The 25,407-nt window shown below is 44.1% G+C and overlaps 1 protein-coding gene across 1 annotated transcript in view; it reads left to right on the top strand.

Annotated features, from left to right (window-relative positions):
- The first annotated feature begins 2,409 nt into the window (after nt 1-2,409).
- Nucleotides 2,410-25,407, top strand: part of Nav2 (neuron navigator 2) — a 715,292-nt gene continuing 692,294 nt past the window's right edge. The window contains exons 1-2 of the mRNA XM_070032729.1: nt 2,410-2,490; nt 7,712-8,367. Of these exons, the coding sequence (XP_069888830.1) occupies nt 8,293-8,367 (75 nt within the window). The 5' untranslated portion in view covers nt 2,410-2,490; nt 7,712-8,292. The remainder of the gene's footprint in view (nt 2,491-7,711; nt 8,368-25,407) is intronic.

The raw sequence follows: 25,407 nt of genomic DNA, 5'->3' as shown, positions 1-25,407 counted from the left end.
CATGAGGCAAACTTGGTCTATTGGTAAATGTCATTTTGCAAGGTACATTATTGTTACAGTGTGCATTCAGTCATAAGCTATCAGATTCTCTAAACAATGTTGCAGAGGAATATTGCCATCCTATTTTAGAGATAGGAAATCTAGGCTCTTGGTCATTTAGCTGACAAATGGTGGAGATTCCAGCTTGGGCTGTCTGACTCAGGTCCCACAACTGATACCACTCTCTACCTTGTCACTTTCTTTCACTTTGCCTAACCTGAATGACATTTCCAGGGATTGTGTTTTTAAACAGAGATGATTTTCATTTGCCCAATAACAATGGGTTTTTGTCCATTTTCTGTTTTTATAACTGAACACTGTATGCTGGGTAATTAATAAGGAATCAATGTTATTCAGTTTGCAGTTTTAGAGGCTGTATATGATGAGGTCCACTTGAAGGTGTGCATGACCTGCAGAGTTTCATATGGCCAGAGAGATGCACACAGAGATAAATTGGCTTTTGTAGTAGACTTATTCTCCAGAAGCCCTATTAATTTATTAATTCATGAATAGATTAATCTATTCATGAGGGGAGAGTTCCCTTGACTTAATCACCTCTGAAAGGATCACTTGGTATGATCTTTTAATACCTCATAAAGGGGATAACATTTCAATACAAGTTTTGGAGAAGATATTTAGATGATGTCAGGGCCCTTCTGTGGCAGGTCCCAGAAGTATATTATGTGAATGTTTTGAGTAAGTGAGGGCTTTTACTTCTGCTGTAGAGGTAGAGAAAGAGAAAGGGAGGGGAAATCAAATAAATGACTATACGAATATTGCCAACAGGTGGACCCATTGCAACAATGAGATGTACAAGTCATTATGTTGAAAAACTAACTTTATAACTTTGGCCAGGGTGGGGGGTGGTGGTGGAGATGGGAAGGGATGGGAAGAGGAAACAAAGGAGTAGGCAACAATGCTTGATAAGAAATGTACTCATTACCTTGCTCGTGTAATTGTAACCCCTCTGTACGGTATTTTCACAAAAAAGAATATTGCCAGGCACCAATAGCTCATGCCTATAACCCTACTTTCTCAGGAGGCTGAGATCTGAGAATCACTGTTCAAAGCTAGCCCAGGTAAAAAGTCTGTGAGACTTTTATCTCCAATTAACCATCTAAAAACCAAAAGTAACCCTGTAGCTCGAGGTGGTAGAGCACTAGCCTTGAGCAAAATGCTCAGAGACAGCATCCAGCACCCAAGACCCAGGACTGACCAAAAAAAAATAATAATCCCAGAATATGTCCACCTTATGTGCATTCTAGCACCTATTCTCTTTTACCAGTTACACCTTTTACTCCATGGCTTGGAAACTGACCTTAATTTAGGAGATGATCTGTGAAAAAAGTTTTGTTTTTTTTTTATTGTAAAAATAGCATAAAGAGAGGTTACAGTTACATGAGTACATTTCCTCTCGAGCATTGTTACCTCCTTCTTTGTTTTCCCCCTACCATCCCTTCCCTCCCCACCTCCCCAGCTCCTCCCTTCCCCCCAAGTTGTAAAGTTCGTTTTCTTTATAGTGTCTTGCATATCTCATTGTTACAATGGGTCATCCTGTGTCCTTGTTTCAGCATTTTGTTATTTCCCTTCCCCTCCCCAAATTAGAAAAATGTACATGCCAGTTTAGTTTTATTTGCAATTACCACTAAGGTCCTCCCACCTGGGCATTTCAGTACAAACCCAAGTCATGGAAAGGATATAGAGGAGGTGTGGCTGAATTTCGATGAACTATTTGGAGATGAGTCACCTGGAAGGGATAGGGGGATAGGATAGAATGTCTTTTTAGTTTTCCAAAGGCTTGGCTATGTGGCTCAAGGAACCTTTTTTCTGTGTGTCTGAGAGAACATAGGGTTCAGCAAAGAGGCAGGCTTGAAGCATGGGATAAAACTTGTTCCCTCTCAGGGATCTGCAGCTGCAAAGACAGAGCACCGTCTTGGAAGTGTGCAGACGCTCTGTTCAGAGAGGCATTTTAATGTAGGCTGGACAGCTCCCTAGTGGAAACCTGTCTGGAGGATTCTTGGATTTGGTGGGAGGCTGCACTAGGTCTTCTGAAGCTTCTTGCTACCTAAGTTGTCCAGCCACACTGGCTTTCTTGAAGGTGTCGGATGTTATTGTCCCAGGGAAGAATGGCTCTTCTACCATTGGTGAGTTACCAGGGGCCCACAATCAGTTCTGAGGAGACTCCGGCCCCTTACACCAGTCCTCTAGCATGGGAAAGATTCCGGACTCTGAAAAGGGACCGGGATGATGAGGCTGCCCATTGGCTGCAAGGCACCATGTGAACCACACTGGTTGGCTGGCGGTTGGGAGGAGGAGGCGGTTTCCTGGGTAACGGGAGGGCAAGGAGCGGTTGCAGCGGCAGCCGGCAGGGTTGAGGAGCGCGGGCTGGAGTACTGAGCCAGACCCGCCGAAGGCGGCTGCTTTGCGAAGCCAGAAGCCAGCTTGGGGCAGGTAGGGGTCCCCTGCGCAGCTGTCACCTGAGGTTGGGTGGGTCTGACTGCCTGGGCGCCAGGACTAGCCTAGGGAAAGTTTGCCGCGCAATTGAATGGCAAGGAGAAGAGGACTTGGAGATGCTCTAGGCTGGGCTCGGGGGTCCAGGGCAGGGCGGGGGCTGCCTCAGGGAGAGGGCTGGCCAGGCGCTGAGAGGCTCAGGGAACTCATCTCTGTCCCTGGATGCAGGAGCAGGGCAGGAGCTTCTTACTACCAGGGCCACATCACAGAGATCGGACGGAGATCGGAGATCGGAGCACACCGACCTCCAGCCCACCGGCCCTTGTTCAGAGATGCGCTGGGAAACTCTTCCCTAGCAGATGCGGGGCTGGGGGCGCTGCGCCCTGCTCCAAGAAGCGTCTGCCAGCTCCAGGGCGCACTTTCTCTGGCCTCAGGCGATACTGCACACACCCCCTTCCGGAGTGGGTGTCCATCCGACCCCTCTGGATGGAAGCGCTTTAGGCTGGGCTATCTCCTTGTGCATGTTGTTGTGTTTCTGAGTGTGTTCCGTTTGCATGTCACTCTGTGTGTCCCCCGATTGTCTCCGGTCTGGGTGTATCCCAGCGTCTGGGGCCCTCTGTGTTTGCTGCTGACAGGGGTTTCTGTGCACGCCCTCTCCCGAGGCTTGTGTCTGAGTAACACTGTTTGTGGATCCTTCTGTCACTGTCTCTGTTTTCTGTTTGTGTGTCCTCTGTATGTGCTTGTCTCTCGGTGTGTGTGTGTGTGTTTGTGTGTGCGTGTGTGTGTGTGTGTGTGTGTGTGTGTGTGTGTGTGTGTGTGTGTGTTTCCTGCCTATGTCTGTTTTCTACCCATGTCTGTCTCCAAATGTAGGTCTGGTACCTGTCTGCTGATGTCTCCGTGGAGGGTGTGCTTGCCTGTATGGGATCTGAGCTTCTGTAGGTGTCTGATTGTGTCTGTGTGCCTCTAAGTCTCTGGGGGGTCTGTCCCGATGTCTGCCATGCCTGTTGTCAGTCTTTATCAGTGTATGGGTGGGAGGAGGTGGATCCCAGTTGGGGACAGCTAGGCCTTAGCCTCTTATGCCCTCGGGCTCTTGCTCTCCCACACTCCAGGTAGCCTCAAGCTTCTGGGTGAGATTTGTAGGCTTGGAGGGGGCACGGCAGTGCCAGGAACCCAGTGTCTCCCTGCTGTGCTCTCAGCTGAACTGGCAAAGGGACTTTGGTGACAGCAGCAGCAGCAGCAGTAGCCCATGCCCAGCTGGGGCCCTAGTGACTTATTTTTGTGCGCCGTCCTTTCTTTTCTTCAGGGAAGAGGCGGGAACTAGCTCTGTTTGCTCTCTTGCGCAGATAAAGGCACTGGAGTTGGAGGCTGGGTCAATCCTTCTGGGTACGGAGCAGAAGTCACTGGCTCTCTGACTCCCTTTGGGAGCACCCCCTTATGCCTCCAGGAAACCCAGCCCACACAGCACTTTGTCTCCTTGGCTGCCTTTTATATATCTTATGTAACTCATTGATTGATTGATTAATGAAAGGTGAGAAGCTCCTCTTTCCCCTGTTGGCACCAAAGACTAATTAAAAATGCTAGGTTGGTGATGAGTGTTAATTAGAACACTAGAAAGAGGGGTGCCCCCTTGTTTCAGAAGCGTAACTGAACTTATAAGAAGAAACAGATAAGGCTTTCCTTTCTCATCCTCTCCATCCTTAATTGAGGATTAAAACCAGTTTCCACAGTCTTGGCTATGGTGAGAAGGTAGGTGTGGTGGGAAGGTTGTGGGTGGGGGGCACAGTTGTAGAGGGGCAGAGGACTGAGAAGGCCAAGGGATATTGCCCAGTATAGAAAAATTGGGCTAATTTAAGTTTTTTTTAAACAAAATGTAAAATGGGGTCCCAATTCCTGTACGCAGGACAGAGGGAGTATGTTCATTTGGCTTCTTCTGGCACCTAAAATCCCAAATTGTCATATCCCTGGGAAATGGAGGAGGGTTGTTCTACAAGAAGGGCCTCTCTAAATAATGCTACTGACACAGACTAGACCCTTGGCAGTCTGCCTGTGTATTTAGGCTTGACCTCCAAACTTGAATTTGACTCCCCGCCCCCCCCACACACACACCCCTACCACTTTGGAATAACTCAGAAGGAGGGAGAATTTGGGTAGATATGCAATGGGAATTTGAAAGCCCTTGATTGCATTTGAATCTGGCAGGAGGAAAGCCTGACAGCATGTTCAGGATGTCTTCAGTATGGCTAGGTTTGTTTTTGAAACATCCAGAAGATGGGGTTTGCCCATAATGTTCCCCCACCTATCTAACGGTACATTCTGGTCCAATGTTTTCCATGCTTCACTCTGCCTTGCAGCTGCTTCTGGCTAACTTGGAGCACAGAGAAGTTGCTGCTCTATGGTTGCACTTAATGATCAATCTAGTGAGCTGATTTTCACTTCTCAGCAATCCAGCTAAATGGTCTCATAGTCCTGCCTCTTGGCACATGGTGCATTCCTCCACCCCTTAAGTGTATTTAAACTTCCTGAGACTTCTCTGGCCGTAAAAAACCAGAGCTTTTATGTCAAGATTTACTCACAACCAGATAAAAGATTGGCTTTGGCAGCTAGCTGACAATGGCAACCTTGCTTCTCTTTTCTCCTGTGACTCCTCTACACCCTGGTGCAAAGAGACAAAGAAGAGCAAAGGCCTCTAGATTGGTGGGGACCAATTTCTAGAAAAAACAAAAAACAAAGGTTCACACCAAGTGTTGAGTATTTTCCTGCTCCCTGCGGGTAAAGAAATATTTCTTTGGCAAGAACGTCTGTCTCCATGTGCACTTGGGGTGTGAGTGTTGGCTGGTGTGATGAGATGTGACAGGGTCTCACCTGGGAGAGAGCTATAGCGTGGGGCCTCATGCAAAGGACAGCTCCATTCTCAGATACTCACAGAGCCTAGAGCTGCCAATGTAACAGCCCCTGGAGAAGTCCTTCCCAGGAAGTGATTTTCTGGCCACTTGGTTTTTTTTTTTTTTTGTTCAATTATTCATGAGGACAACTAGGATCTATAAAAGTGTGTTTTCCAAACTCAGGCCACTTATGGAAAGCTAAATAACACTGATATGTCCAGTGTAACATGTATATAAGCAAAAACATTGAAGTCTGACGTAGGCTCACATTTCAGACCTATGACTTCCTAGCTGTGGGACTTTAGGCAAGCTATTTGATTTCTCTTATCTCATCTTTAAAACAAGGCTCAAAAAATTTCCATTAGAGCAAAATAACTGGCACATAGCAAAGGGTTTAACTGAGATTTGTTGGTTGAATAAATATGCAAGGCAGTAGATAGCTCCTGAGGTACTAAAACATTCAATGCATATAATCATTTAACATATTCAATGCATGTGATCCTTTGGTTGCCTTACTCTGTATAGGTGATCTTGATCTTTTATGTCATCTGTATCTGTGCTTTATAGATAAGAGCTCTGAGGTTCAGAGAGGGCAAGATATAAGTTCAAGGTTACACAGGGAGGATGTTGCAGAGTTGAGACTCTATTCTCGCTAGATCTGTCTATGGCCTCTAGTTTGAGGTCTCAGTTGGGATTTAGGAAAGGGTTATGCTTAGAGTCAGTTTATCAGTTTATTGCATGATTGTTTGGAATTAAAATAAATAAATCTGTGTGTCATTTTTTGGTTGCTTCCCCCCTCCCCCTCCAGAGATCCCTGGAAGGAGGGCTGGTCATGGTGGTGGTGAGCAACCAGAGACTGCTTAGCTATATGCTGGGCCCACAGAGGGTTATAGTCAAAGTTCCGCTAGTGTCAGCTCTCTATGGGGGGAATCCCCTCCTGTAGACACTCAGGTCCCCATTGATTCTGAACATCAATCAGAACATCGTCACTTTGGAAATCTGTTGTGGCCAGGTATTCCCTAGTGTGTCAGATACTCCTTTGACTTATAAATGACACCCAGGATGCACTAGCCCTTCTTTCCCAAGCATCCCCCAGTCTTCTTTCTCCTCCCATGCCCTCTGGGGTCCTCTGTCTCATGTCTGCCTTTCAACCTGCCTTTGCCTTTGAGCTGTGCAGAAGCCTTTTGTGAACGGGCTCCGGCCTCATTCCAAAGTAACAGGCTGGTGAGAAGAGCTGCAAGGGAGGCTCTGGAGGCTTCCTTCTAGTGCCTGCTGTGGCCAGATGGAGCCACAGCTCTCCTGGAGGCTGGTGTGGCCTGAATTGTAACCTGGTTAGTATTTAGTTAAAAAGGTTGGAAGAAACTACTGCCTTTTTTAGTAAGGCATTTCCCTCTTCTCCATTCTCCTTGTAGTGCCAGTGTGCTGGGAAGAGGCATTTATTTTTATTGTTATCATAAAGGTGATGTACAGAGAGGTTGTAGCTACATACGTCAGGTAATGAGTACATTTCTTTTTGGACAATGTCACCCTTTCCCTTGCTCTTTCCTAGTTTTTTCCTTCTATCACCACCCACAAGTTGTACAGTTCATTGTCAACATTGTATCTAGTGACTATTACTGCTTCATTTGTTTCCTGGAAGAGGCATTCTTAATGACTTATTAATGCCTCTTCATGGAGATTATCAGACACCCCTCCACCCCTACCACTTCCAAATCTTTCTTGGGACAGCACAGCCAGCATGAATGTTGTCCTTCCCACAGAGGTACCCCCACCATCCCTCTAAGCTTCTGTGACGTCAGCCAGGAGGTGACCGGTATCAGTGTCTCTTCTGCCTGCAGGTTCCCAGGCAGGGAACGGGCTCCAGCTCCATAGCACAATTGCTTTGCAGCCCTCAGCTGATCTAGGCTTCGCTCTTTCACCTCCCCAGTGGACACTGGAGTCTTATCTGCCATTCGCTGTCTCCTGCAGCTGTAATTGGGGAGAAAATGTGGATGCTTTTGGCTTCACAGACCATTGCTTCTCTGTCTCATCATCCCTTGGTGCCTTACTCCTGTTATGATGATGGTGATGCACACCACGTAGGTTCGAAAGGTAACTCATTTCCAGCTCCCGAGATGCTGCTTCAACAAGAGGAAAAGTGGGGAGCCCCCTGAGGCCCCGCCTCCAGGTTGCTTGCTCATGGATGTGATCAGAATATCGAGGGGGCTCAGAGGAAGATCGCTGTGCTGACTGCTGCTTGGTTTAGGCCTCACTGTGTGGCTCCAGATGGTGGGTGCGACCGCTGGAAGCTGTGCTTCTGCACGAAAGACAAATCTGACTGTTGAACGTTTTCTCCTCAGGTATGGGTCTCACTCCATGAAGGAAGATGACAGCCGAGAGGGGAGACACCGCAATGATGAACGCCCGCAGGAACCGAGCAGGGCGGCTTGCCACACCGCCTTTGTGGTGATTTATGGGAGTCAGGGGCTGCTGGAGAGGGATGTGGATGCCATCAGCTCTGTGGATTAAATGCCCATTTACATTGTTATTGACATATAAATTATCCGTGCCAAGGAGACAGGGAGCAAACGGGTTTCTGGGGCAGTAATATGGCCTGCGCCCCAGGAGATGGACTCTTCTTTGCACAGATCTGTCCTTTGGGCTCTTGTGAAGTGAATCTCAGCCCTACCGGAAAAGCCCAGGACCCAGTTCTCAACGATGTCAGTGGCAGACACCCTCATTGCTAAATTAGTGGTGGCAAGCCAGGTTCTCAAGTGGCTTCTAAGAAGACAGCAAGACCTTTGAAGAGGTGGCCCTGATTTCCTTGGCTGGCTGGAGCCGCGGCTGGTGGTGTGCATGTATCACTCTGGCCTGGGTTACTTTGTTGTTCTGTGGATTTGGAAGCATCGCTGAAGGAGAAAAGGGATTTTATGCCTGGGAAATGGAATCGATTTCTGAATCCAGCCAACAGCAGAAGAAAAAGCCGGTTACTCATGGACTGGAAGATCAGAAGAGGGTAAGTGGTAGAACTTTTGTTTGTTGCTTGGTCCTTGATGCTGCAGTTGTTAAGTGTGATGCTAAGAACACAGGTGGTAGCCAGAATTTTGCCGTTCACTGACTGTATGTTTGTCTTGCTCTGGTTATGGAGTCTATGAGGTGGCTGCCATTTGTCATATCCTGGGTACTTTCTGCCTTGACTTGTTGATGGTTAAGGAAAGAGATAAAGAAGAGGGGAGAAAAAAGAACTTAATTTGAGGAGCTAGAGAGGCAAAGATTGATAAGGGTGTTAACAAAAATTATTGGTGTTCCTAAAGGTCAAATATTTGCTTCTTTATACTGAAGCCCCTTTGGGTTTCACACATACTTAGCACCTTTTGGAAAAGTTGCTTGTGACAGCAGTGGCTTTGTTGGCGTTGTGCTCTGTGTGGTCTGCTGGCTCCTGTATTCATGGATCAAAAACATATCTTACTGAGTTCTTTGACCCCATCTTTGAGAATGTCACAGCCATTTAAAGTGCCTGTAGAGAATAGGTCACTTTGCTGTCATCAGCCTGAAAGGCACAGTCACCCAGGACTTGTATCTACTAGTTAAAAGTTCAACTGTTAAAGCCAGACACTTGGGAGTAGCAGTGAGATGCTGGTTGTCTAGGAAAGAGACTAAGAGTTGAATCTCTTCCTTCCCTGAGCATAGCTAGAATCAGGGGTGAGCAAGGCTTAAATTACACCTAAGCAGAGCCAGAGTCGAGGCTCATCTGAAAATAATTTCTGAAATTTTCTTTGAAATACTGGGCCTGGTGGAAAACTTCTGTTCTCTTAGTGTTCTGTTCTCACAGGATATCCCCCTCTCCCCTGAGTTTCAAAGATTGGCTCTTTCTGGTGTGAAACACAGTGGAGATGAAAACTGGCTTTCTCACTTGTCCTGTTACATGTTAGTTGGCTTTGTGTGTGAAAAGGATTTGTATTGAGTTGTATTCTGCCTTTCAAAGGATAACACTACATTGAAAAACATTTTTAAAAACATAGATACTGACTCCTTTAAAAAAAAATCCACTTGCTGTAATTCAGAGAGGTACCTAGATAAGTGGAATTTGTTTTGTGGTATTTGGTTTATTATGTGTGTAGCCTACTATACCTGTTTTTATTTCTACAGAAGGTTTCTGGGAGATAGGAGGAAAATCGATCATGGGGAACAGAACCTGGGATTGACTCCGTTTGATTGAGTATTAACCAAGTTTTGTATCCAGATACTGCATGGAGGAACATTTGGGACCTCCGACACTGTAGAAAATTTTAATTGGGCTGGTATGTTGAGATAATACGCAATTATGACGGCTTCTCCTTGGCTAGGTGTAGCTGTCTGTATTTCCCATCTGTTCTTGGCTCTGGCTGTGTTGGGTCCACATGTATTGCGGAGCCTCTGGAAGTAGAATATAACCCCAAGTGGGGCTAAGTGGCAGCTGGGGTAACATCAATTGGTCATGCTCAGCTGACATTCATTTTAACTTGAACTCTAGCCGTCATGGTGATTATTAAATTTATAATGATATATGTAAGATCCATTTTAATGACTCGCCATGCTTGGATGAGCTCTCACTTGTGCTGACAAAATAAGGCTTAAGAGAGTATCACATTTCATTTTCTACTGAATTTTCCGGACAGTGGTTGAAACTTCGCTAAGAAGGAATTAGATTGGCTTTGCTGATAGGCATTGTGATTGGGTTTCACATTGCTCCAGCACAACTCAGGGCATCTAGGAATGTTGTCTCTGTAGCGGGTTTCTGTTTGCATGTGCACATGTGTGTTTGTGGGTAAACACGGACGCTATTTGCATCAAGTGTGAAGCGAAACAAACCTCCCAGCATGCAGCCTGGAGTGTCTTGTCCAGGAGTTGAATGGCGACTCGGCAGTATTTTGGCTCAGATACCATGGGTAAGCTGAAAACCCCTCTTAGGGGAGACTGGCTGAAAATCCAACAAAGGCATCCTGTAGGCATCGGCTGACGAGCTGGGAAGTCTCCACCAGCCTGCTTACGTTGTCACCAAGTGCTCACTGGCATCAGTTCCTCCTGGCAGTGCTGTGTGTGTGTGTGTGTGTGTGTGTGTGTGTGTGTGTGTGTGTGTGTGTGTGTGTGTGTGTGTGTGTGTGTGTGTGTGTGTGTGTGTGTGTGTGTGTGTGTGTGTGTGTGTGTGTGTGTGTGTGTGTGTGTGTGTGTGTGTGTGTGTGATATTCAGGGAAGGACAATGGACCATTGTGGGAGAAACTGAGACAAGGCAGAGGACTAGTCCTACTGTCCTGAGATTCTTGTACATCTGGTTATAGGTTGCCCCTGTTGTATTTTATATGGATGGAGAGGCTTGCTTGTCTGGGGATCCATCTCTTTACAGACATTTTTTGTGTGGCTTCTATAGTGAAGAATGCCATGTAATGTAGAGGACCAAAAAAGCTGGTCTACTTGCCAATGGTACTGTGTACTCGCTGTGCGACCCTAACAGAGCTACTTAGCCTTTCTGATCTTTAGAGTCTACCTTTTTGTGGAAGAACAATAGCACTTAATTACAGGGATATTGTTAAGATTAGTGAAATAAACTGATAAGGAGCTTGATTTGGGGTAAATATTAAGGAATGTTCCTGTTTTATATATCCTTGGGACAGGTTGCAATGTTGGATAACCCTTTTTGCCTTTTGATGGTGGTTCTGTTTTAAGATAGATAGAAAAGTAATATTTACATATTACAGACAGGTGCAGCATGTATGTTTCTGTTTTCCCTAATTCTAGACTACTGTCAATAATTTGGTCAATATCATTCCCGAGGGTCTTTAGCTTCCTTGTTTGCTTATTTTTGGTTTGTGTTCCTTAATAAAATGGAAGCACACTGGACATACCTTTGGGAAACTTTTTTACTTAATACAGTCTAGATTTCTGTCTGTATCATTGAAGGCACACCTATCTCATGCCTTTTAATGACAGAGTAGACTTCTATTATGAAATTTATTTAAGTAATCCCTTGTAGATGCACATTTAGGATGCTTTGTTTCTGCCTCTGTGAGTTTCAGTATTACAAAATTTAGGGACTTATGAATGGAATAGATAAAGCTAGCATAAACTAGCCAGCCAGGATCTCTTGTTTCCTGAGGTTTTTCATTCTGAGCTTGCACTCTACTCTGCAACTTCCTGCAATGTTGGGTATGCTCTATTTCTTCATGGTGCATATCAGTAGATACCAGCCATGCCTGGCCACAGAGCACTGGAAATAGGGCTAGTGTGATTGAAGACCCAGGTTTCCAATATCATTGAGTTTTAATTAAACTTACACAGCCTTGTGTTCTTGGTGGCTGCCAAGTTGGTGGTTATGTTCCCAACAGAAAAATGACAAATAGCAATATCATAACTTTGCAAACAATGACCTAAGCTCTAAAGAAAATACATAGGACAAAGTGATGACATGGAAGATTATTATTTTTCAATTCATCCCTTTCTGGAGGTGTAAGTTAATCCAGTGGAGTGCATACTTCTACAGTTTGCAATCAATGTCATATATGTGTGTGTGTGTGTATATATATATATATATATATATATATATATTTGTATATATATATATATATTTATACACACATCTTACTACCTGTACAGCCACCACACAAATTTAGATGTGGCCCATCTCTTGCCCCAGTAGAGTGAGTTTAGCTGGATGTTAAGCCATTGAAAAAGCATCTTCTGGGCAGAGCAGAAACCAGGAAGTGACCAGGAAATGGACCGCAGGTGTGAGTTGCCCACTTGCGCCATCCGCTAGGGACAGGCACCATCCAGTGTTCTTGAACTCATCCTTATCCCATTTGGGGATATACCTTGGTACTACCTATGGACAGCAGCTCCCTCTATACCCCACCCTGTCAAACTCAAATTCTGTGCCGAAGCTAGGAAAAGGCCAGAATGGCTTATGGGCTGTAAATTACCACAGAGAGAAATCCAGCCAGGTAAGTATTGTTCTGTGCTATAAGAACCCACTTTCAAAAAAAAAAAAAACCAAAACCACTTAAGTAGCACAGACAGGAGAAGTAAAATTTCCCCGCCAGACCCTATTGATCAGTCAAGTGAATGACTTTTTGATTGATTTTTCTCTACTGCTCCTTAGAAGTTTGTCCTTCACAGGCAGAGCTTTCCTACAGAGGATGGGCACTATAAAATAAGAATTGTTTGGGGTGTTTTAAAGATGCTTGCTGGCTGAGTGATGACAAAGATGGTTTAGTGTGAATATTCTCCTGGCTGTCAGCTTCTCAGCAAGCAAGTTTCCTGGAGCCAGTGTTTAAAATGACTTTGGAAAGGGTAAATTCAGGTTTTGTATAATTAAAAGGTTAAGGCTTGGCTGACCCGCTCTGGATCGCCAAGGCCCAATCTTCCAGTAACGTTCACCCTGTCTACCTCTTCTCATTTGTGTCCTCATTCCTCCGCTCTCTGTCACCTGTGGCTGCAGTTCAGCATTGTTTGACCTTCTCTGCCACCTCCAGGTCCACCACTCTTTTTACCTAGCCACCAGCCACACTTGCTGCTAAGTCACAGTGTTAGCTGTCCCTGTCTCTTCTCTCACACCTAACCAACCTAGTTTCTTGCCCTGGATTTCTGTGTGGATTACAGCAAAGCCTCCTGGCCAGCTTTTTTTTTTTTTTTTTTTTTTCCATTTTCCCTCCTTTGGTCCACCATTTACTCTTGCCCAGACGACTTTAATCCATAACTTAGCTGCTGTTATCCTAGTCAGAGACTTCCCACTGTGCCTTGGAAAATACCATAGTTCCCAACTCCTAGCATTTTATACTATATCCAGCTTCTAGGGTGTAATGGATAAGGAGTAAATTCTCACTGGAATCTTACTGACCTGAACTCCAGACCTGAAAATATGCTGTGACCTCCCTGAGCTTCTTCCCCACTGTTATTTATGCATAGCATACAAGATGAAAGCACTTGGTTGGTATTGCCAATACGTAGGATATGCTATGACTATTGTGTTTAACAGGTCTCAGTACCCCCGCCCCCCGGACTTTTGAGTCTTTATTTATATCACATCTCTCCAAAGAGCCTTCAGTCCCAGATACCTCATCACTCTATGGTGCCAGGCCTTGCTCAAAGAGCCTCAGTAGAATCCTCTGCAGCCTCCTTATATCCTAGATGTTTTTCTACATGTCATGTTGCACCTCTGAACCAGATTGTTGGCTCCTTAAGGAAGAAACCTTAGTCCTATTGACCTCTCCAGCCCCTGACACACAGTGAGCCCTCAGGAAGCATTGGTCAAATGAATGAATACTGTGTTGGTTTGAGATTCCTTCACCCCCCCCCCCCCCCACTGTAATGGTGAAGGCAAATCTGATTCTTTTAGGTTGAAGATACTGTCTTCTCATGAACACAGGGAGGTAGAAATAAGACTCAAATGGATATTTAGGAGTTCTCTGAAGGCACTGAAACATCTGATTAAGGAAGTCTAGTCTGGGTCTGGTGAGTAAAATAAGAAGAAGTGTCTTGAAGTGATGTTTTGAAGGAAGAAGTAATAAGACTTACATTAGTCATGACCTGATCTCAGATGTAGCTAATCATGAATACATCAGTGGCTGCAAGGAGACTGATAACTCTTTGTATGGAGTAACATGAAGCAATGACACCTTTTTAACACTCCTTCTGATAGAAGTGCCTTTGTGCATGTTTTGTACTACTGGAAACAGGGAAATTATTATTCCTTCAGACACAGAAGGAAAAGAAGACAACTCTGTGTGTGTGTGTGTGTGTGTGTGTGTGTGTGTGTGTGTGTGTGTGTGTGTGTGTGTGTGTGTGTGTATGTGTGTGTGAGTAGTGGGGCTTGAACTCAGGGCTTTGTGTTCTTGCTTTGCTTTTTTTTCCCTCAAGGTGGGTAATCTGCAGTGAGAGAAATCTCCACTTCTGGCTTTTTGCTTGTTAATTGGGGATAAGAATTGCATAGACTTTTCTGCCTGCATTAGCTTTGAACCATGATCCTCAAATCTCAGTCTCCTGAGTAACTAGGATTACAGGTATGATATACCAGCACTGGCTACAACTGGTGTAAAGTAGTCTTGGGGCTAAGAGGGTGAGGAGCTCAAGGTATAGCTCATGGCTAGCAAGCTCAAGACAGAGAGTTTATACCCATTACCAAAAACCCCCACTTATCTTCCTAAGCTTAGATGGCTAGATTTAGCAAACTTCTCAGAAAATATTAAAAAATTAGCTCAATAGGCTGACAGGAAGAGTAACTAATATATACTGCACAACTGCTCTGTGCTAGGGAATTGCCAGGAATTCCTCTTGCTTTATCTCATTTAGGTCTTCCCTAGGCCCTTCATGTAGGTTTTATTGACCCATTTTATACGTGCAAAACTGTGACTAAGGGTTAAACATCTTTGAGTTTCCACAAATTGTATTGTCTGCCTGACTCCAGGTCTTCTCTGTGATTTTGCTTCTCTTAAGTTTATATGTCTAAGCTGTAAGCTTCAAATGATCTTTTCCTACTCATTTGCAGTTGGGTATTAGTGTGTTGCATACATACATATGCAGATATATATGCACGCATACTCTGTAGTAGAATTAGCCTGTATGACATTTTGCAGATGTTCACTCACCCAGGAACTCTGTCCATATAATTCTGCAAACAAGGGCTGCCTGCTACCAGACTCACGGAGATGAGTGAGTCGCAGGCTGGTGGCAAGGCTGAAATGTTTTACAAGAATTATCCTCTGCCTCAGTGATCTGAGCTCTGGGTTGCTGATGGCAGATGGACACCCAAATACCAGCTCCTTCGTTCTTTCCAAATGAACTGAAATACTGACTCTTTGGCCTGACCTGGTCTGCTGCTTTGTTTGTAGCTAGGGAAACAGCAGTTACAGCTTGATCTGCCTTCTGACAGGTCTTTTGGCTGGTATGAATGGAGGGGAGTTAACCAAGCACTCAGGGGTGGAAGCTGAAGACACTTACCTCCTAGCAGTTGCAGTTGTAGAGGTGGGGAGTCAGGTCAGCCAGCAGTGTCACTGCAGTGTCAATGCTATTGAGTAAGTGTTTTTATAGTTTGAAGAGCTCTAAGAAGGCTTCCTGGAGGAGAAGAAACTAGAGCTCTGCATAGAAAGAGATGAATGTGGAGTGCAATGGATGGAGGACTAAATACACAGCTCTCTGGAAAATGGATGTAGCCTTTTGGTGGGGCGGCAACTAGGGCAGATGCTGACTACTCTGGGCTGAATTGTATCCTTCCCCAAATTAGACTGCCTCTAGAGAGAGGTCCTTTAGGAGAGGCAGTTATGGTTCAACTAGGTCATAAGGGTGGATTCCTATATGAAGTCATTATGAAGGGGACACACACCTCAGGAAGACAAGGACACAGAGTAAAGGTCAGGCAAGGACATAAGAAAAAGGCCGTCTTAGGAGGACATAATCTTGCTGACACCTTCATCTCGGCTTTCCAGTCTCCAGAGCGGTGAGACAATGAATTCTTTGCTTAAGCTGCACTAGTTCTGTTGGCCTCCACATCATACCTGAAGTCCCAAGGACCTTGTAGGAAGACCTAGTAGTGATTTAGGAAACAAGTTTCTATTCTAGGGCAAAGATAGGTGGAAGGGGAAAGTAGGTACAGATATGAGGGAATAACATTTGGAGAACAGAACTTGTGGGTTATGTTTGCAGAATCACAGATCTCAGGTGTTAAGGCTGCAAGCTGCATGGTTGTATTTGGGAGAATGTGTCTAATGGCCTGGTAGCCTTTCCTGTTAAGTCTTTATAATGTCATTGAGTGCTCCTACCACAGGAGAGCAATTGAGGCTATCTCCATTTGGTGGATGGGGTACCTAAGGCACAGACAGGTAAGTGAACTGCTGAAGTTCACACAGCTTCTTAATAACCAGAGTAAAGAAGATCACCAGAGTAAAGAACTCTGAGCTTTGATCCTTTTCTTGCCCAATTTAGGGTTACTTTCCTGGGGAGCGGGGGAGCAGGGGGTGGGGGGGAGTGGGGGAGGGAGGGCTTTACCTGATCTGGCAGAAACACAATGAAGAAGATTGGACTTTAAAAAGAATTGATTTTAAAGAGATTGGAAAACTTGGATTATTTTTAGTCCTCAAAAGGTGTTAGAAGTTGGAGACAAGCCAAGCATCTCCCAGGTGGCCACTCCCGTTTATTGAAGGACTCACAGAAATTGCATGAAGATGGCTCTGTGTATGTTGTATTTACTTCACCCTCCGGTTCTGTCTTTCACTGGCTTCCAGAAATCAGGTTACTGAATGCTTAGGATGAAAGAGGGCCAGGACTGATCTTAACAGGTAGTATTCAGAGCTAACTCTCCAGCCATTATCCTGTGTAGGGATCCAGGGTAGCTTCATTTACTAAAGTGTTACTTTTCCCTCAGGTCAGTGCTATTTCCATATGTTCCTGGCTTACACTACCTAGTGTAAGTTTAAAATGAAAGGAGAAGAACAGCAATGTCCCCTTGGATGATTGGTATTTGTTAACAACACAACTTTGGGACTGTACTACATTGGATAATGCATTTAATCTTCCTAATCTCCATGTCTTCATGGTGCAAATTAGGAAAATAATAATGAAGGCCTTTGGTGAGGATTATGAGATGTAATACACTTGAGGTACTTAACACACTTAACCCATAACTAAGTATTAGATGATATCTATGGTAATTCTCATCATTCAGTTACCTTTATTTGGAAGAATATTTGTAAGTGGAATATTTGGGGAATAAAATGGGGCTGGGGCTGAGGGACTGCTGCTAGTTCATTTGAGTTTATATCTCTGGTTAACTGAAGGTCACATAAAATTCCTCTGGTTTTAACTTCTGTTACTGAACAGCTTCCTGGAAGAAAGTCTGCCTTTCTGCTTTAGAGGGACCCTGGATGAAAGCTGCTGAATCTTTCTTTGTGTGGCATTCCTGTAGGAACTACCTTGACCTCAACATTCTGCACTTTAAATTATAATTCATAGGGCTCCTATACATAGGGTGTAAGCTTTTGTGAAAGCCTAAGACACCCCTTGTTAAGTTGCATTTTTACTAGAAAATGTTTTATTAATTTGATTTGTTATACTTTGTGGCATCTCCTAAAGCCCTAGCACCAATGGGGAGCAAGCTGGTTTCCTAGAGGTGAGTTCAATTAATCAAGGTTTTTCCGAACCCTCCTATGTTATTTTCCTCTGAATTCTTAGATCAGATTCTTCCATGCCTGGGGTTTGAATCAAAATAATGACATCTCTGACTCCTATCCTCAGGGCATTAATTTTTAATCATCCTCCTCTTTGGGATAATTAAAAGGAGAGATGTGGGGGTTGGGAAGGGAACTGGGAGTTGATGTGAATGGCAGACTGAGAATGGATGCTTTGACAAGGCTGCTTCTTACAAAGTGAAGGAGCAACACTGAAACTTGGCGGCTTCATGCTGAGTCCATTTGCAGGGATGACACAGAGTCAAGGCCTGGGTCTGGGGGCAGGTGGCTGAGAAGACACCAGTCACTGTAGATCCTGGACAAGGGAACTGGGGTGCCTGGGGAATGAGCCAGAGTTGTGCAACTCCGTGTGTTAGAGAGGGGAGTTGGGAACAGCATTGGGTTTACACAGGGAAAAATCCCTCTTGGCTAAGCTGGATAAGTAAATACCATGTTACTCAGAGCCTTGTCTAGTTCCAGCATATTGTTCCCTGGAATCAACACCTTGATTAGAAGTAGCAGTATCCTCAGTTCTTCTTCTCTTGTGATGTCACCTCAGAAATACCAACCTCCATACCTGGGAACATGGTGCCTTTTCACTCAGAATCCTAGCCCTTGAAAGTGGAGGTATGGCGCAAATGGTAGAGCACCAGCCTTTAACAATAAAAGCCAAGTGTGAATGGGAAGCTCTGAGTTTATGCCCCAGGCCCCTGATCATTTCTTGTTGCTGAGGGAGGCTCTATCAGGGACCCCCCCCAAAAAAAAATAAAAAGAAAGGTTTATTGGGAGTATATAATTCTAAGTTTAGGTTAAAGTATTTCCCTCTTCCCCCCTATAGTTATAATTTTAAATTTAATAAGCAAAAATCCCTAGTGACATGAGAAAATATTCATGAGAAGCTAAAAAGTAGAACAAAGAATTGTCATCCTTATACCCTGTGCATCTTACATATGTAAACCTTCAAGTAATTAATTGTTGAGTCTTGCTTTTTCTCCCTAGCCATTCAACAATATGTTTACATCTGTACTCAGAGTACATGTTACAGTGTTTGGTACATAGTAGAGGATCAGTAAATGTTGTATTTTCTGAATGAGTGAGAGCCAGCATTCTGTACAGAGATAGGTGAAAAGGAGAATTAGGACTCTCCTTTGATTTTGAGCTAGACTCTCATGACATGAACCTGTAGAAAGGAGATTTTAGCTGCTTTTGACTGTGTGATGGGAGCAAGGTTATCTAGGAGACTACTTAGACATGAATGTTCTACATTTATAAGTTTACATGTGGGGATTCTGAATTGTGAAGACCCACTTTTATGGCAGTGAATCTATTGTTCTACCCCCAAAAGAGACCTGTCTGCTTCTATGGGTCCCTGATGATGGGTAATTTGGAAGGTTATTTCATTGATATCAAGAGTGGACCGATCATTTAGGGGTTAGATAAGGGTCAAGAACAGGGCTCGAAGGTACCTAAAGGGGCATGCTGAAAAAAATCAGTGCAAAATATGCCTTTCAGCACGGTGGGGCAAATTGTGAGTGCAGATAAAGATGAAAGCCTATGGAATGTTCTGGAAGGGAGGCATTTGATAAATATCTCGACTCACCCAAAAGACAAGGTATATGATGTTAGGCTTATCCTATGCCTTTCCCAGGCTATTCTGATAGAAAATTAAAAATGGCATTCAGGAGAAACAGCTTGAACGCTAATCATGTTTCAGAAAGTCAGGAATAAGACTGAAATGCTGGCTCGCTTGTGAGTCTGTGACCATCAGGTCATCCCTTGGCAGTTCCACTGTTATCCCTAGGTTCTTTCTCTTTAAGGCTGGCCTTTATTATCCCCAGCCACCATCACTACTTGTCACTCTTCCCTTCACTTCCTTCTTGCTTCTTGGAGCCAGATGAGAGGATGTGATTGGCCCATTTCAACTAGTTGGCCTAGAAGCTGGCTGACTTCTTTGACCAACTTCAGTCAGGCTCCTTTAGGCCTGTTCAGCTAGACTTTAGCCTTGGCCCCTGATTCTGACTTTGGCCTGTCCCTCCCAGTCATAGTAAGAGAATCCCATGCCAGCGGAGGAATCTCTTCACCACTGATAGCTGATCACATTCCTTATCCTCTTGCTCTTGATGTAAAAGCCTGCACTCAGCAAGAATCCTGTTGATGTTAATTTAACAAGATTCCCACGCCTTCTTCACCTTATCTCTTTTCAGTTATTTATTTATTTATTTATTTTTACCATGGATCTCCCCTTTTCCTGCTGGTTGCCCATAAATCTCCAGCTGTCTTTGGCATATCCAGAGTCAAGTCCAATCAGTTCCTCTGCTACAATACCTCTCTGTGGTAGTCTTGAATAAAGTATTTCTTACTGTTTAAACAACTGCCAGAACACTTACAGTTTTTAAAAGAAAGCTGGTCCAGAGAGACAGATCAGCCTCTGGATTGTCTACTCTTGAGTTCTTTGTCTGTGCTAGAGTCAATCAATCATTGCAGCATGGCAAAGGTTACATGTTGTAGACCCTAGCCTTTAGGGTGGATTTCTCCAGAGGCAGGTGTAAGTGGATGGACAATTGGCATCTCTAATCCAGTGGGTATGATTTGATGGAAAGAGTGGCAGAAGAGGCTGGAGAGCAGGAAATGTGCTCTGGCATATGTGGCCCAGGGAATGTATGAATCATCTTGTGACTATCTTCTTCACTGGATCGTCCCTGCTCTCACAGAGCTTAGAGTCCAATGGGACACCCGCTATCACATGAATAATGAATCAGACATCTACTTAGGTTCCGCAGATTGGCAAGTGAAATATATGAGAGATGATGGATTTACCAACAGTAGAAAACAGGTGAGGTGGCAACTTTGGCAAGTAGAACAGTCTAGCAGTTAATCCCTGATTCAATATATTTGCCCATTTGATCACAGGAAGGTTTCTTAATCCTTTTGAACCTTGCTGATTAACTTGAAAAATAGGAATATTAATAGTTTCTACATGATAGAGTAATATTAATTGAGATAATGTATGTGAACTACTTGACAGAGAGACCTTGTATATTATATGAAGTGAGTTTACCTTTATCTGTGTCTGAGCTCAGGCTGAGGCCTGACAAATTGCGATTTTAGTTGTTGAAGTCTTAGTGGATCTATTCTGGAATCACAACTCCTTATTTATAAAAATCTGGAAATAAAAAGTTGCATAGACTTCGTTTCCACTCCTTTGTTTCCTCCCAGAGTAACAGCTATGAGTGGATGGGTCACTTCTTGGTCTCAGTATCATGTTGGAATGCTTGTGAAATTCCACTCCTTATACTGGGATTTGGGATGTGGGTCACTATTGTGGGGAAACTTATGCTTGGAAGGCAGGGTAAGTTCCCAGCTATAAAGTATTTCATTCCCTAGATGCCTTTGGTGATCCTGAAGCCATTACACCAGGCCCAGGGAGCCAACTCATTCACTCTACAGATAGAAATTGAAGGGGCTCAACAATGTGAGCAGTGGCTGTGTGAGCCTCTCCTGCTGTGGCCATCAATCACTGGCAGGGCTCTGATAGGACAGCAGAGAGGGAAATGGCAAGTAAACAGTTTGCATTAGTAGAACCACACAAAGCCCTTTGCCTATGGTAATTGCAAGAAATCTCATTTCTGCCATGTCCCTGGAGCATCTTCCCATTCAGATTCCTATGGAGTCCCCAAATCTTATCAACACAACTGAGGAGGTGGAAGGGATTCACTTGCTGGAATTGAATTAAATCTGCAGGTTTCAAGGATGGTGGTCAAGGATTGTGGGTCTTCAACTAGGTCAGGAGGATGAAGTTGAGGCATGGGGGAAGGGATTGTCATGGCTGAGATTATCAGGTAATTTTTTTTTGTATGTGCCAGTCCTAGGACTTGAACTCAGGGCCAAGGCACTGACCCTAAGCTTTTTATTTGCTCAAGTCTAGCACTCTAGCACTTGAGCCACAGTTCCACATCTGAATCTTTGGCAGTTAATCAGAGATAAGTGTCTCATGGACTTTAGTGCCCCAACAGGCTTTGAATCATGATCCTCAGATTTCAGCCTCCTGGATTACAGGCACAAGGCACTGGTGCCTGGTGCTACTTATTGTTCTAACAACTTTGAAAATCATGGTCATGACTTTTTGAAAAGTTCTTCCATGAACCACCTAAGCTGATGTTTTATACTACTAGGAGTACACATATTTCAGGAGGGCAACAGTGCCCTATAGCATAAGTAACAATATAAAAGCAGGTCTAACAGCATATGTTATTACTGCATATCACATCATACTAAGTACTCCACAAGGCACCACAGTAACTTTGAGCAACTCAGTTATCTCCTCTATTCCTCAGTTTCCTCATCGGTAAAATTGGGTTAATTGTAGTATTTATCATTTACAATTGTCTCAGGAGTTAAACAAACCAATAATAAAACTTAGAAAGTAACTGGCATGTATTAAGTATGATATACAGATGTTAGCATTCATTCATTCATTTGATTATCCATCCAGCAAATCAACCTATCATTTAACAATTAATGTTTGGGCACATTCTACCTACAAGGCTCTGTTCTATAATCTTCACAATAATTCTCCTCACTTTAAAGATGAAAAAACTTAGGTTGAGTAATTTCTACCAAGGCCACCAGCCTAATAGAAGATGAAACTAGGTTAGGTTTCAAGCCAACATGTGTCAGAAGCTTACAGAACAACTGTGATCTGCTTCTACTCACAGAACACTCCTGACTCCACACATGCACTGACCAATTCTCTGGTACCAGCTGGATATCTTACAATTCAGTTCAGTTCTGACACTCATATCTGGAGTCTGCATCATACCTCATCATCTCGGGGCTTAGTTCCACTTTAGATGCCAGTCACAAGTCTGGATCATTCCATGCTTCTGACTGACTGGTTGTCATATAGGGGTTTCCATGACTACCTCTTCAGGTATGATCATTTCCTGGAATGGCTCACAGAACTCAGGAAAAAAAAATCTTTACTATTTACTATTAGGAAGGATATTACTCAGCCAAATGGAAGTAGGTGGGAGGAACCCCTGAATATCCATGCCCACTGCCACAGCGGAGCCCTGGCAGCTTTACCTGCCTAGAAGCTATCCACACCCACTGTTGATGGGTTTTATGGAGGCTCCATTACACAGGGATGGTTAATTAAATCACTGACCATCAGTCACTCATTCAACCTTGAGCTCCTCTTCCAAGAGAGATTGGGAAGTGGAGCCTAAAGTCCCCACCCTTAAATCCTATACTATTATATAATATCCTATAATCCTATATTTTTTCCTGGCAATCAGCCCCTATACATATACTCTCTAGGGGCCCACTGAGTCATCTTATTATCAAATAAATATAAATAATCAATAGCAATAAAATACAAACAAAACAATAAATAACAAATGACTCTCTCCTCACCTACTTCTGTCACCAAGGGAATGCCAATCGTTTTAGGTCCTTTGTACCTGGAGCCAAGGACAGAGACCAAGTACATATTTCTCATGGTAATATCACAGATGTTTTAGCTGGGTCTTATCTGCCATTACTGCCTCCCCATGAAACAAGGCCACCTCCTGACAGAGAGATACCACCCTATACCACTGTATACATGTGGCCAGAGTTCATCTTCCAGGGCTACCTGGCTATCAGAAAGCAGCTGCTGTCACTCCAACTGTCCCTTTCTTTCAAATTTGGTTCCTTTGTGTGTCTTTGGCTCCTGTAGCTTGTTGTAGCATCTTTGTGTCCTCCCCCTCCCCCCCCCCCACCCCCTGCACACAATGAGAGGTCGATATTATTATTTTAAGTAGTTGAACAAAGATTTAAATTTGACAAATCAGTTTATAAGCACAACGAATTCCATCATTCTCCCCATCTTTCCTAATCCCATCCATTCTCTCAAGGTCAACATTTATCAAAGCATAGAACCACAAGAAAGGCACAGTGACCTGGAACAGACAGATGCCACTGTACGACTACAGCAACCACATTCACACATGAACATCATGTGTTGCAAGCCACAGAAGTTAAGGGCCTATTTTCTATCATATAGAACACGCTGTAGTGTGTTGCTTTGCAGGTGATATCACCAGGGAGTTCTTTTAAAGAACTTTACAAAGGACTCTTCTATCTTGCTATCTTGCTATCTTGCTATCTGTCTACTATGCAAAGCCAGATTTATCCAGTGCTACAGATTTTTTTTTGACTTTTGAGTTTTCCCGTTTTCTAGGAAGATCTCTAGGGAAAATGTTATTGTTCTTAATACCCGAGCCTCCTTCTGAGGGCAAGACATTCACAACTTTCCCTCTTTTGGAAAGGAGGACTCAGAAATAATCCCAATGGAAGTGACTTTCCAGGTGTGTTTAGAATATGTTTATATTTTGTCATCATGATGACAATATATAGATGACAGTAGCTTGGGCTTGGGCCATTTCCAAAACAGCGCATCTTTCTACTTTCCCCAGATCTTCCCTTTTCTCCAGCCAGAGGCCCCTAGACACATTCTCAAGATTCAGCTCACATTTCCATCCACTGTAAACCTTCCCTGTGTTGTCTTTCTCATTCTTTCTTTTTTTAATATATATTTTTATTGTAAAGTCTCATTCTTCTCTGACTCTTTTCAACTCTATTCTTTTTGTTTTCTTTTTCCCCCTACCTGATACATGATTTCATCAAATCACCCATAGGTTAACAGAGTCCATTGTGGAGTCAAAATGGCTCTGTGACCTTTAGAAAGTCACTTAGTCTCTGTAGGCCTCAGTTTCCTTCTTTGCTCACTGGGGGAAATGTCAGGCTTGTATCCTGGGTTTAATGTGAGTATCAAATGAGGAAACAGGAGCACTGTGAGACAGGCATGTAATAACTGCTGTGCTCCCTGGCAGGATGTTGGAGAGCAGAGACCAGGGCTCAGACTTGGCTTCTGCCCTGCAGAGGCAATTGTGGTGCTGAAGCCATACAAGCACTGTGTAACTATTCAGTGGACTTTAACAAGGTCTCAAATGCCATCCTTTCCCTTCAGTCTGCTTTATTAGAATTATATTTATAAAAATACAGTGTTCGGTTGATAGTTAGACCCATTTTATAGAGTACATGTGTCAGTGATTAAATGAAGGACTTATTCATGATTGTTTATCTACCTGGGAAATAAGCATCCAGACAAGGCCTTGTGCTATCAAAACTCCTACCCTTGGGTAACTAATATCTCCCAGAATAAGCCTCAGCCCAAAGGGGAGTCACCTTTGCTCATTTAGTGGGAAGTGAAAAAAGGGGTCTGGTTCTGGAAGCAGCCAGGGAGGGAGAATTATTAGGAGCAACTCTGAGAATGGAAATCTTATGGGAGATGTTAGTAATCAAAATTATCTCTCATTTTAGCAGCCACTCAATAGAGCTCCACCTGGCCCCTTCCCCCTGGGGAGGTGACCTCTCCCCTGAGCCAGCCTGATGGGCCCAGCTGGGCAAGGAAGGAACAGTCATCAAGAGTCAGGTTACCAGTTGGCATGACGTCAGGGCAGCTCCTGGCTCCTAAGGGCCCTGAGCTAACTTGCATAGAGAGGCAGCAGCTGTGCTCAAAGACTGTGTCAGCTCGGAGTAGATGGAGGAAGGCTAGAAATGGTCCCTTCCTTCTGCTTCCTTACTCATTTCTTGGCAAAAGGCGTACATCACTGGCTTTCTCTGGGAGGCTAGTTTGCAGAGGAAGGGTGCTAGGAGCCTTTGGGTAGAGGAAAGCGTGGGTGACATTTGGCAGAAAAGCTGAAGGCTCTGGCATGGTTCTGCCTGAGCTGCCAGTGAGAGATGGAAGCAAAGGGGCATTGTGGGAAGAGCTGGATTTGGAATAGGACAGATAGATGTCAAGTGAAAACCTGGGCCCAGCC

Source organism: Dipodomys merriami, unplaced genomic scaffold (assembly GCF_024711535.1).
Source record: "Dipodomys merriami isolate MVZ:Mamm:240054 unplaced genomic scaffold, mDipMer1.0.p SCAF_21, whole genome shotgun sequence".
NCBI classification, from domain to species: domain Eukaryota; kingdom Metazoa; phylum Chordata; class Mammalia; order Rodentia; family Heteromyidae; genus Dipodomys; species Dipodomys merriami.
Note: the sequence above shows the minus strand (reverse complement) of the source record. Positions and strands in the feature narration are given on the sequence as shown.